General features: G+C 36.3%; 1 protein-coding gene across 1 annotated transcript in view; it reads left to right on the forward strand.

The window, feature by feature from the left end:
* The first annotated feature begins 2266 nt into the window (after positions 1–2266).
* The window catches only part of TRDN (triadin), a 43065-nt gene continuing 31163 nt past the window's right edge, over positions 2267–14168 (forward strand). Inside the window, exons 1-3 of the mRNA XM_019630804.1 lie at positions 2267–2291; positions 2783–2842; positions 12001–12177. Of these exons, the coding sequence (XP_019486349.1) occupies positions 2267–2291; positions 2783–2842; positions 12001–12177 (262 nt within the window). The remainder of the gene's footprint in view (positions 2292–2782; positions 2843–12000; positions 12178–14168) is intronic.

Genomic DNA, 14168 nt, shown 5'->3' on the forward strand with positions numbered 1-14168 from the left:
GCACTATTGTTGTTATGTGATTATGGACCTTTGTAAAGACAATTGTAACTGAAAAGTAAAATAGAAGAAGATCCCTGACACATAAAAATTAAAGTTGGCTATACTCAACTCCAAAAAAAAAAGAAAGAAACTGTGGTATGTTTATACAATGGAATGACTATTCCTCAGCTATAAAGAAGAATGAAATATTAACCATTCACAACAATATGGATGTACCTAGAGAAGATTATGCTAAGTGAAATAAGTCAAATGGAGAAAGACAGTTTGTTGCCCTTTAATTATAAATGTTGAAGGAAATTTGTCCAAATTGAAAAGCAGAAACAAAATGCTCCATTTTAATTGTCTTTTTATTTACTGTACATCAATTAAAGGAGTTTATTTTATATGATTTAAATTATTATGCTGTAGCTCCGTGACCTTGTGTGAACTGTGCCCTGCTTAGCCTGGCATAGTGCTCCTTCAACTATTGTCCAATGTATTACCCATAACCCCAAATGTTATTGAAGGTGGCTGTGGGGCAAACTGAGACACATGGAGGCTGAAATCCTGGAGGGAAAGCAGGTGCTATCTCGGTAGCTCTGCAGCTACCAAGATCGATTAGTCTTCAACTGGACCTTGTACTTTAAGCTTTCAATGAGGCTTAAATTATCTCTGAAAGATTCAGGGGAAACCACTCAGTCTATTTTCTTTTCTATTTTATAGACATTTTCTCATTTGATCTATTTTTTATTAAATTTACTGGGGTGACATTGGTTAATAAGACTATATAAATTTCAAGTGTACATTTCTATAATGCATCATCTGTATACAGCACAGTGTGTTCACCACCCAAAGTCCAGTCTCTTTCCATCACCATATTTTTGACCCCCTTTACCCTCATCTACCTCCACCAACCCCCCTTCTCTTGTAGCCAGTGTTGTCTTTGTCAATGAGTTTTTTTGTTTGTTCATTTGTTGTTTCTATTTTATATCCCACATATAAGTGAAATCATATGGTTCTTGCCCTTTTCCATGTGACTTATTTCACTTAACCTAATACTCTAAAGATCCATCCAAATGGCAGTGTTTCATCCTTTCTTATGTTTGAGTAATATTCCATTGTATATATGTACCACATCTTCTTTATCCAATCATCCATCAAAGGACACTTGGGTCGTTTTCATGTCTTCTCCACCATGAATAATGCTGCAATTAACATAGAAGTACGTATATCTTTACAAATGAATGTTTTCAAATTTGTTACGTAGATACCCAGAAAAGCGATTGCTGGGTCATATGGTAATCCTATTCTTAATTTTTTGAGGGACCTCCATATTGTTTTCCATAGCAGCTGCACCAATTTACATTCCCACCAGCAGTGTATGAGGGTCCGTTTTCTCCACATCCTCTCCAACACTTCTTTCTGGTCTTGTTGATAATAGTCATTTTAACAGTTGTGAGGTGGTGTCTCATTGTGGTTTTGATTTGCATTTCCCTAATAGCTAGTGAAGTTGAGCATGTTTTCATATATCTGTCAGCCATTTGTACGTCTTCTTGGAAAAAGTGTCTGTCCAAATTCTCTGCCCATTTTTTAACTGGATGGATTTTTTGTTGTTTAGTTGCATGAGTTTTTGTTAATATATGTTGGATTTAGCCTCTTATTGGAGGTATTATTTGCAAATATCATTGACTGTATTTCAAAAGAACAGTTCTTAAACATATATTGTAAGCATACTTCCCTCTTTTTATAGTACAAGTAAAGCTGATAGACATAACTATTTTATTGTTGGAGAAATGGAAGGAATTAGGGCTCCAATTTTTTACTCTAATAATTTGGCTCTTTTCTTAACCCAACTATTAAATATATGTTAAAATTTAATTTTCTATAATTTCTTTAATTTTCATTATTTGTCTTTAGTAAATAACATGTAAATGTCAAAATGTATGGTGACTTGGGAAACTACCAAACCAGGCAGTTTAATATATTTTAACTATAAAAATAAGCTGCACATGCTGTTTTACTTCTCAGGACTCCTTTGCTTAAACAACTGCTTATTAGTCTATGTAAATAAAATAGACATTAATAAAATAAATTCATATTGATATATTAATTTATTACATAGGCAATGAAAAGATACAATGTTTCTGGTATCATGTTGAATGTTGTTCAATTAAAAAGCTGCACTGAGGCAGTAATCCTTTATGACGACTTTATTTTCTATTGGTAGTTCTCATCCAAAGGTGCTATCCCTAGGAAGTATTTTGGGGAAAAAAATTTGATTGTCAAAATGTCATTGGAATCAATTGCACTTGGTAAGCAGCGACCAGAGAAACTAAGCATTTTGTCAATGCATAAGACAGTTCCATATACTGAGACCAACAATTTCTCATTTTTGAGAAATACTGTGTTTAATCAAAGCTCTAGTCCTGATTTCAATGCTTCTTTTTATTAATCCTAATGAGAGTGCCTCTTTCTGATAAAATGATATATCTTTCAACTAATTCTTATAAAATTTTTCTCTCTTAGCTTGTATTTCTTTAAAACTTTATCTTTTTGGAATAATAACTTTAAAGGGGAAGGGGGACTAGCTTTCAAAATGCTTTCTAAGTCTTGATGTCACATCTTAAAACTTGGACTCTATTTGGTTATTATTACTTTAGTAACTATTCCTGAATTAGGCTCATTAATGTCATCAATCCTCAAAATAGCTCATGATTTTGGTGGTTATAAAACTGACGTAAAGAGAAAGCTTGGTCTTGAAATCTATTTAAAGGGTGTACTAACATAACATTTTCTGTTTAAGCAACTCACAAGGAAAAAATTGAGAAAAAAGAAAAACCAGAAACAAAGACAGTGGCAAAAGGTAACGTTTCCCTTTATTATTTCTGTAACTAAATTATTTTTTCTTCTAAATTGCATTTTGGGTAATAGCTAGTGATTGTAAGCATTTAGTGCTTCCTTTACATAAAAATAAATTAATTTGGCCTTACATTTAAAATTTAATATCAAAAGAATAATAAAACTGAATACTGCAAGTAAGACAGCAAGTCGATTTGAGAGGAAAATGAAGAGCAGAATTTTGGCCCCCACGACTTTCATCCCTTGGTGTCATCCCAGTGACTATGTTACATTACATGACCAAAAGGAGTTTGCAGAAGTAGTTATCATACCTGGATTATTCTGGGTCATCCAGGTGGGCTCAATGTAATCTCTTGCACCTTTGAAAGCATCAAGCTGTGGCAAAAGGGAAAGAGAGATTTGAAGTGTGAGAAGAACGTGCCCCCTGTTGCTGGATTGAAAATTGAGGGGTACACCTGGAAAGCGTGAGAAGAATTCTGCCAACACGTTGAATAAGTGCGGAAGCCAACTCTTCCCCAGAGCCTACAGCAAGAAATGCAGCCCCGTTGACAGCTTGATTTCAGCCTTGTGGAGCCTAAACAAAGAATGCAGTTGAGCCACATTGTGCCAAAGGTTTTGAACCATGGAAACTAGGAGATGTTACATGAATGTTGTTTTACGAAACTAAGTTTTTACTATAGCCATAGGAAACAATCACAACATATCTGGTTTACAGCTTTTGACCAGTATTACACCTTCAGTTTGATTTTAAAAGACTCAAATTCAGGATTTCTTTCTTTTTTTCTTTTTTCAAGAAGGAAAGGTTATGCATGCACCCTGATAGATATTGTAGGCCACTGAAGACCCAAAGTGTCTTAATAATACACCAAAAAAAAAAATCAATTAGACTATCAATGTAATGTTACCTATTTTGGAGGGTTGCATGAATCAGCTTTTACTATTTGAAATTTGTCTACAAATTTTTTGATGTTAGAAAAATATGGATTCTAATAGTTCAATCTTAACTACTAAATTTCCTCCTCATATTCTAAAATATAGGTTTTATGTGATCAGTATATTTTAGAAATTTTAATCCAGTATTTTTAAGGGACTAACAATTTAAATAAAAATGGGAATCTATTTTCAAAATCCAATGTGTTTATCTATACAATGCAAAATAATTAGATATTTACAAAAGGCAGCTATACATTTTACCAATTCTTTCAATGAGATAATCAAATATCATTTTATTGAAGTTGAGATGGATGAATTATAAAATGAGATGCTGTTTCCTAGAAGGTACCATGAACTTAGTCTCAGGAGGAAATTTATAACTAAATACATGTTTTTTATTCTATTTAGTTCTCTTCTTTAAACTATGTCAGAATGAACTATTTCATTCAAATCTTTGTCAGATTTGAGTGAAAATAAATTTATGAGTTGATATATATATATATATATATATGAAATTATATGTACATGTATATATCAAATCTTAAAGCTAGAAGGAATGTTAGAGATGATCATCCCAATTAATTACCTAAGTTAACAGGTGAAACAACTGACCTAGAGGGAGAGAAAATAATTTGGCCAAATCATCTAACTAGTATATAATTGCAGTAAGGCAAAACTTCGAGTATACTGAGTGTGAATCATGCATTCCTTCCAAATATAATTAAATTAATTATTCATTTATTTATTCAACAAATACTTATTTAATACTGTATTTATTATTTATTGCTGTGTAAAAAAGTTAACAGAAATTGACAGGCTAAAGTCAACACACATATACTATCCCATTGTTTCTGCAGGCCAAAAATCTAAACATGGCTTAGCTCAGTACTCTGCTTCACAATGTCGCACAAGGCTGCAGTCAATGTATTAGACAGGGCTGTAATCCCAACTGAAGGCTTAACTGGGGAAGGATCATTTTCAGTTCATCTGGGGAAGGACCATTTCCAGATTCATTTGCTTGACTGTTGGCAAGATTCAGTTCTTCAAGGCCTGTTGAATGAGAGTCTCAGTTCTTTCTGGCTGCTGCCTGGAGACCATCTTCAGTTCCTTGCCACATGAGCCTCACTAATATGGCAGTGGGCTCATCAAATCTAGCAAGAGGGAACATCAGCTAACAAGAGAGAAATAACAATCTTATGCAGACGAGTCATGGAAGTCACATACTGTTAGTTAGCAGTAGATTTCTAGGCCAGCCTATATTCAAGGGAAGAGGATTACCAGAAGGTAGAGATCATTGGGGCCATGTTGAGTCAGCCTGACCTGCTACAGATCATGAATACTTTATTTACATGCATATATTCTTATGGGGGACATAGCTGAAAACAAATTATGGATGTATGTGCATGTGTATATGCATATATATATATGTATATATATACATATATATGTATATATGTGTATACATATATAAGTATATATATATATATGTATATATACACACACACAAACATATAATTTTCTTTTTTATTTTATATATGTTTATAAATTGTTGGAAATGTGGGAAATACATAGGAAATGTTCTTTGTATAATGGGTAATTTGAAGGAAAACGAATAAGATTAAAAAAGCATACTTTGTAGACTGTGACAATTAAGCTAGACACAAAGATAATCTATCACATTTGAAAGGCATGGCTGGAATTAGAGTAGAATCTCCCTCTGAAGACCTTTGATTACTGAGGCACTCCCAGGAGCACATGCTTCTTTCTGTTTCAAGCACAGCCTCGCCAAGGGCAGCAGCTGTCTGAACCACCTGAGGACTCCCCACTGGGAAACAATGGGCCTTTTGATGTCTATGCTGGTACATGTGTAGGACCTCATATCCACTGTGAAAACTAGCCTATTTCCATAGTTCATTAAAAGTAAAGACAGGGAAGAAGAAGAGAATGACAGGATGCTCTACCAAACTTTCTGCAGCAAGGAATATTATCATACTCATCTCTAGAGCTCCAGAAAATAGCTCCGAGCCCAGGCCATTAATAGACTCTATGGAAGAGTTTGTTAGATAAACATGTGAGTTGTATGTATCTGAGGTACTATTGGCCATCTCCGTGGAACTTTCTCTCCAGACAGAAACTAATAAATATTTGGATGCAGTTCCAGAGTGATGTTGATTTAAAGTCACTTGCACAGAGCTGATGGTTTCAGCCACAGAAATGAGTCTGCAGTAGGAAAGAGCAGAAACCAGAAAAAGAGGTTAAGAAATGGTTTAAAGGAATTAGAAGAAACCCCCAACTGAAGATAGTCACAAAAGCCACAAAGACCTTGGAGGTTTGTGGAGTGATTGGGTGATTTTCAGATCAGAGTTTTGTGGTTAAGTAACATTGGAAATCAATGCATAGCATAATCCTCCTCCTTGAAGATTATCAATACACTATAGCTTTGAGAAATCCATATTAGAGAATCTGGTTTCACGTACTATTTCTAAATTTATTTGATCATAGGAATATACCCCTGTTGCTCACATCTCTCTGCAAAGTTTCTGACCAACAGTGCTTTGGGAGGCTTTGGTCCATTCAATTAAACGCAGTACCATAGACAATTCTGCTTTTGCAAGCATCCAGCATTATCATTTTCATACTCCTCACTGGACTTCACAATATTATCTTGACTTCTTCTCAAATCATTGCATAGTGTACTAAAGTAAAAAAATTTGATTATATTTTCATCAAATTCTTCAACATGAGTGATAATAAAGACTAGCTACTACATTGGTAAGTAACATGAAAGAATTCAACATTGTAGTACATTTACTGTGGTGTTTAGTGATTCTGTGTGAGCCCACAGACTAAAGCCCAATAAGCAGTATCTATTATAAATAGTTTTCCACAGATGTGTGCTATCTTATTATTGTTTTTTTAAATAAAAAATTTACAAACTGATTAATTCACATTTTCTCTCCCCTTCTCCCAAATACACATAATTAAAAATAATAATTAAATAATTAAAATAATTAAAAGTGTTTGTATGGAAAATATATGCAAATATATTATAACCCATATATATTATATTCTAATTTATAGCCTTTTCTGTTTACTAGGATATATTTAAGGGCTTTAAAAGTGACTAGAATTATTATTTCTGAGTTAAGATTAGCAGGGACCAATATGTCAATTTTTGTTCTCTTTTTGTCTCTTTAAAGTCAAGTCATTAGAGACTAAATGTCTCTGAGTCATCCTTTAATATATTTTGTTATTTTACTTCTATTAGTCACTACCAGTGCAAGTAATTTTACATTTACATCCCTAATATTTTCTTTAAAAATGCTTTCTTGATGGTTCAGTTTCTTGAATGACTTTTAAGGTATTTCAGTTGTGGAACAAAATAATACTATCTTTTTAAAATATCTCTTATGTTGGGCTCTTTGGTTTGGGCATGGTCTTTCATTGAACATACCTGTGCATATATCCCCTGCATATTTTTCTTAAGATTTTTATTAAAATTATAGCTAACATACAGTATTATATTAGTTTCAGGGGTACAGCATAGTTATTCCACATTTACGTATCTAAAGAAGTGATCACCATGATGAGTCCAGGAGCCATCTGACACTGTGCTATGCGATCACAATATTATTGACTATATTCCCCATGCTGTATGTTATATCCCTATGACATATTTGTTTAATACCTGGAAATTTGGACCTCTTATTCCCCTTCAACTTTTCCTCCTTTTTAAACTTTTTCAATTACAGTTGACATTTAATATTATTTTATGTTAATTTCAGGCATACAGCATAGTGGTTAGACATTTATATGATTTAAGAAGTGATCCCCCTGACTAGTCTAGTATCCAACTGGCGACTGGCACCATACATAGTTATTACCATATCATTTGTTATATTCCCTATGCTTTACTTTACATCCCCATGACCATTTTGTAACTACCTATTTGTACTTTTTTTTTTTTTAAGATTTTTATTGGGGAATTGAGGGGATGGGAACAGCGCTCGGGAATTGGGGGAAGGGGAACAGACAAGTTGCTGTCGTTTTGTTCTTCAGTCTAGTTGTGGAGGACGTTGCTTCACTGGCCCAAGTTGGCACCATCATTGCGCTCTTCCCGGGTGAGGCAGATCAGTTGCCAGCTTCTGGATGGCTGCTCATGGCGGCTGCTGGCCGCTCACGCTGGCTGCTGGCTACACACGGTAGCCCATGGCAACCCACTGCCACAGGGGCTGCAGCCCACGCCGTCGCCGGTGACTCATGGCAGTCCAGCTCCAGGTTGAGCTGTTGTTCAGCATCTTAGCTGTGGAGGGCGGCGTCACTGGCCCTCATCTGTGGGATCTGAACCAGGGCCCTCTGGCGTCCCAAGCCAACTCTTAACCATCGTGCCACTCGGCCGGCCCCTATTTGTACTTCTTAATCCCTCTACTTTTTCACCCTGCCTCCAGTACCCTTCCCATATGTCACCCCAACAGCTCTAGTACCCATCTGACACCATACATAGTTATTACAATATTATTGGCTATATTCCTTATGCCGTACCCTACAACTCCATGACTATTTTGTAACAACCAATTTGTACTTCTTAATCCCCTTCCTTTTCTCACCCATTCCCAACTCCCTTCCCAACTCAAAACCATCAAAATGTTCTCTGTATCTATCAGTTCGTTTCTGTTTTATTGTTGTTGTTGTTTATTTCGTTTTTTAGATTCCATATATAAGTAAAATCATGTTGCATCTGTCTTTCTCTTTCTGACATACTTCACTCAGCACAATACCCTCCAGTTCCAACCATGCCACCACAGATGACAAGAACCCATTCCCTTCCATGGCCAAGCAACATTCCACTGTATACATGTACCACCTCCTCTTTATCCTTTCTTCCACCCAGGCTGCCTCCATATCTTGGACATTGGAAACAATGCTGCAATGAACATATAGATGCACAGGTCCCCTCGAAGTAGCATTTTGGGTTTCCTCGGGTAAATAGCCAGAACTGGGGTTACTGGATCCTTCTTTGTCTCTTGTTATAGCCTTTGTTTTGAAGTCTATTTTGTCTGGCATAAGTATTGTTACCTCAGCTTTTTTTGTTTTGTTGTTTCTTTGTTTCCATTTTCATAAAATAACTTTTTCCATCCCTTTACTTTCCATCTTTGTGTGTCTTTCCATCTGAAGTGAGTCTCTTGTAGGCAGCATATGTAAGAGTCTTAATTTAGTATCCTTTCAGCAACACCCCCCACCACCGCCACCACCACCACCACCACCACCATGTTTTTTGAGTGGAGCATTTAATGCATTCACATTGAAAATAATTGTTGATAGAAAAAATACTGCCATTTTATTCATAATTTTGATTTTTTTTTTCTCCTGTCTTAAAGAAGTACCTCTCAGATTCCTTGTAATACTGGTTTGGTGGTGATGAACTCCTTTACCTTTTTCTTGTCTGGGACGCTCTTTATCTGTCCTTTGATTATAAATGACAGCCTTGCTCGGGAGAGTACTCTTGGTTGTAGGTCCTTGCTTTCCATCATGTTGAATATTTTGTGCCAATCTCTTCTGGCCTGCAAAGTTTCTGTTGAAAATCAGCTGACAGTCTTATGGGATCTCTCTTATAAGTTACTAGTTGCCTTTCTCTTGCTGCTTTTAGGATTTTTGTCTTTAACTCTTTTGTCTTTAGCTCTCTTTGTCTTTAATCTTTGCTATTTTAATTAAAATGTGTCTTGGGTGGGTCTGTTTAGGTTCATCTTGTTTGGGATTCTCTGTGCTTCCTGGTCTTGCATGTGTATTACCTTCGTCAGGTTAGGAAAGTTTTCAGTCATTATTTCTTCAAATAGGTTCTCAATTCCTTGCTTTCTCTCTTCTTCTTCTGGTACCCTTCTGATGTGAAAGTTGTTATGCATGATGTTTTCCCAGCGGTCTCTTAAACTATTCTCATTTTTTTGGATTCTTTTTGCTGTTTCAATTGGGTGTTTTATGCTACGTTGTCTTCCAAATCACTGATTTGATCCTCTGCTTCATCTAGTCTGCTGGTGATTCCTTCTAGTGCATTCTTCATTTCAGTTATTGTATTCTTCACTTCTGACTGTTTCTTTTTTATGGTTTCTATGTTCTCTTTTATGCTTGCTATCTCTTTGTTGAAGTTCTTACTAAGTTCCTTAAACATTCTTTTAACCATTGTTTTGAACTTTGTCTCTGGTAGGTTGCTTGCCTCCATTTTGTTTGTTTCTTTTTCTGGAGTTTTCTACTGTTTGTTCATTTGGTGTGTATTTCTTTGTTTCCTCATTTTGGCTGCCTCTCTGTGTTTGTTTCTATGTATTAGGTAGATCTGCTGTGTCTCCCAGTCTTGCCAGGTGACCTTAAGTAGTAGGTGTCCTGTGAGGCCCTGGCATAGACTCCCTGGTCACCTGCTCCGTGTACTCCAGGAGAGTTCCTTGTGATGTTTGTGGGTCTTCTCCTGTTATAGTTGAGCCTTGATTGCTATTGGCATGTCAGTTGGTGGGATTAGCCTCAGGCTGACTGACTGTGGGGTTTGGCCATATCCACAGCTTTCAGACTGCTGTGTGGTGCACTTACCCCACTGAGTTGGATTCACCTCACTGGGCTCTGGTGCTTGTTGTGACCATACATTGTGTGTGCCTCTTGTGGGGCTACTTGGGCTGTGCTCTGTTGTGGTATGAAGCCAACCTCCAATTCTGTTGGTTTTGGGGCTTCTTGGGATGGACTCCAATGCAGGCCTAAGTCACGCTCTGCCTGTGACTGACTGGGGACTACTGGTCAGAGCTAGAAAGTGATCCATGGTGTTCACTGCCTGTGGTAAAGTTGGAGACATGTGTAATAGGCCATGCTTTGAACTAAGGATGACTGCAACCAGTGAATGGCTTGGGGTAGTTCCACAAAAAAACAGGACACAACAAGGCCTGCTGCCACCTGCTGGCTCCCTTAAGGTTCAGCTACTGATAAAACCTTGTGGAGTATGTGAGTTGGGTGAGGAAGAGTATCAGGGAGTCACTAGAGTGGGAAGTATTATGGTCACCTGGTTAATGTAGATTCTGATTGGGTGCCAGTGCTGAGCTGGGAGCTACTCAGCAAAAGTCTCAGAGCACACCGAGGCCAGTTGTCACCTGCCTAGAGCCCACGGATTCTGATGGTTTTCCAAGAAAGAGTGTAATGTGGGTGGGTCTGGCTGTTTATGAAAAAAGTGCCTCTGGCATTGGTGGAGTTGGCTGGGGCAGGGTCCCAGCAGAGCTCACCAGATTAGATTTGGCCATGGGCATGAGAGGAGGACTCAACACTGAAAAGATGGTGCCCAACTTCACAGGAATAGGACCCTACACAGGGAAAATGGCAACTGTCCTCCAGCACTCGCCCAAAGCCACACACCTCAGTCTGCCCCCCATATACCTCCAACGTCCCCTGGGTCACCATCCCTCCACCAGAGCCCAAGGTGAGTGCCTGGGAGTGAGAAAGTCTGTGTACAGGCTGTTTTAAGAGGACGTCTGGGTTTCCTGCAGCCTTCCATCCCACCTGGATTGTGGAATCCCCAATGTTTTTCACAGCCAGGTTTTATGAGGGCTCCTCTTCCTGGTACCAGTACTCCAGGCTGAGGAGCCTGGTGTGGGACTGGGCCCTTTGCTGCTGCTGGGGGAAACCTCCACAGCTGAGATGCCCCTCCTGATTCTCAACTGCCACACAGTGGACTGGGGCCAGCCAGGTTCACATCTCTGCCCCTCCTGTCATTTCTACATGGCTTCTTTTTTATATTCTTAGTTATAAAACTTTTGTTCAGTTAGACTTCAGATGGTCCTCCAGGTTGAGTTTTCTATAATTTACTTGTAACTTTAATGTGTTCATGGAATAAAGCACACACAGTGTTTATCAACTTCGCCATCTTGGATCTCCCTCTTAAGTCCATTATGATATTCTCTCCTGCATGTTTCAAATGCCTCCTGGTTGCCATGCTAATGTTCTGACTTCCTAAAAAATGGTGTTTTCATGTATAAATTAAGAAAGAGCCCAACTTGTAAGTAAGCTAATTTTTTTTTAGTACTTTAACATGGCACTTCATAAAGTATATACAAGTCAGATAATAGTATTGTGTCAAGTATTTATATCAGAGACACACTTTTTCTTTTTTGTTTCTTTTAAAATTGTTCTTAACAACTAATGAAAGATGAAATGCCGTGTTGGTAAACAAACAAAAATAACTCAACTTTTCTTAAATCTATACAGAAGAGAAAAAAGCTAAGACGAAGGAAAAGACTGAAGAAAAAACTAAAAAGGAAGTGAAAGTTGGGAAACAGGAGAAGGTGAAGCAAACAGCTGCCAAAATAAAAGAAGTACAGAAAACATCACCTAAATCCAAAGAGAAGGACGAGAAAGGGACAGCAGCTGTGTCCAAACATGAAGGTAAACACTCAGAGGAGGCAGCTGCAGGTTCTAAGACAATATTGGGCAAGAAGCAGATGCAGTGAAATTTCAATCTGAAAAAGACGAGATCAGACATCAAATGGGAGAAAAAGACTTGTATAAGTAAAAATACCTGAAAAGGAATACAATAAATTGGGAATGAAAATATATTTATAGAAATACTCATATGTGTTCACATAAGTAAAGATGCATTTTGAAGTATTTTTAAATAGGATTTGAGTTAACCTCTGTGATTATTTAAAGATTGGTGATGTGTTGAATATATAAAACATGGGATTTTTATTAAGAGGTGGAACAAAAATTATATGTGTTCTGCTCTTTGGAAAATGGCAGTCCAGGAAAAATGATAATATTCAAGGAGATTTTAAGGAGTGTATGTTCAAGTCATATAGAATAAATACCATAAAAACTATCCATGCATTCCTATTGCCTCTGCAAGAGCACAAATTTAGAACATACATTGAATTATTGAATTGAGTTAATTGAATAGGCAGGAAGGCACAAAGAAAGAACCCTTAAATTTCTTTGACAGCTTCTATCGACTAAATGTATGACTTTATAAACCTCTGTATCTGACATATTGTGCTGGTCTTTATTCAACAAGAGTGATGTCAAATTTACATCCCTACTTACAGAAAAGAGCATTTAAATGGCGGTGAAATAGAAACATGAAATTCTTTATGGAAAGGTGCTAAAAGGGTGAAGTTTTAAGAGGGCTGCTGAGGGCCTTATTGTCTCACATCTCCATCCCTTGTTAAATCTTTCCTTCCCTAAGTACATTTCTGGCTCCAGGATGCTACACAACCCTGATACTACCTATACAGAATAAGGGGACTACTCTGTAGGGACTATTCCTGTAAAGGCTTCTTAGGGGTGTTGCAAAATAAATATTTTGTTTTCTCTGGTAGTTTGAATAATTTTATTAATATTTAAGGATTAAAATTGAAGAATGGTTTCTAGGAGATTTTCATTAAAATATTGGGTTGTTGGAAAAGTCATGACATATTTTTTTCTATGTTTTTCATTGCAAAATTGCGTCATGACTTTTCCGACAACCCAATATTTTACAATTTTATTATTGAGTAAGCTATTAGAACAGTGAAACTGAAAATAATTTTTTCCCTAAGATACAAGATTGAAAGTTTTTTATACACACTTCTTTTTTAGCTCCATATATAAGTGAGATCATATGGTGTTTGTCTTTGTAATCCACTCTGGTCTTTATCTTTGAATCACTTTTCCTCTGAATTCATAAGTAATATTTGTAAACTTTTATTTATACCAAAAATGTAAAAATATACAAAATATGTACTTGTATATTCTTAAAAAGGCATTTTAAAAAGGAAAGGAAAGAAAAAAGAAAGAAAAAAACCCCAAACATTTTTACTTATTCATACAACTTTTAATTCAGGTTATTTTCATTTATTTCAATGTAATTTTTGAAGATATGAGAAAAATTTAAACTTTGGAGCCCTAAAATATTTGTCCAATTTTAAAAATGGTAATGTTGCCTTGAAAAAATTTAAAAACATATTAACTATTGCCTCTCTCAAAACTATATGTTGTTTGTAAAATATTTTAGGCAGAATACAAATAGTAAATAGAGTGAAAACATTTTAAATGGATGATCTTACTGTAATAGGAAAAGGGAAAATTAATCTTCTGATTCACTGATTTGTTTATTTAAAATTATTATCAATATCCTAAAGTATTTTGCATTTTAGATTGCACTTAAAAAAAGATAATCACATGAAACCAGCTGAGTATATTTTTATGTTTTTGTCCATAAATACAGTATTATAAAATTCATGCCAGTTGTATATGAAAGTATTAAAATACTTATCTAGCTAGAACTAACTGGAAACATGAATATACCGTATTTGCCGGCGTGTAAGACGACTTTTTGGCCCTGAAAAATATGCCTCCAAGTGGGGGGTCGTCTTATACGCCATGTACACTTCAGATAGACT

The sequence above is a fragment of the Hipposideros armiger genome, unplaced genomic scaffold (genome assembly GCF_001890085.2).
Source record: "Hipposideros armiger isolate ML-2016 unplaced genomic scaffold, ASM189008v1 scaffold_948, whole genome shotgun sequence".
In the NCBI taxonomy this organism is placed as follows: Eukaryota; Metazoa; Chordata; class Mammalia; order Chiroptera; family Hipposideridae; genus Hipposideros; species Hipposideros armiger.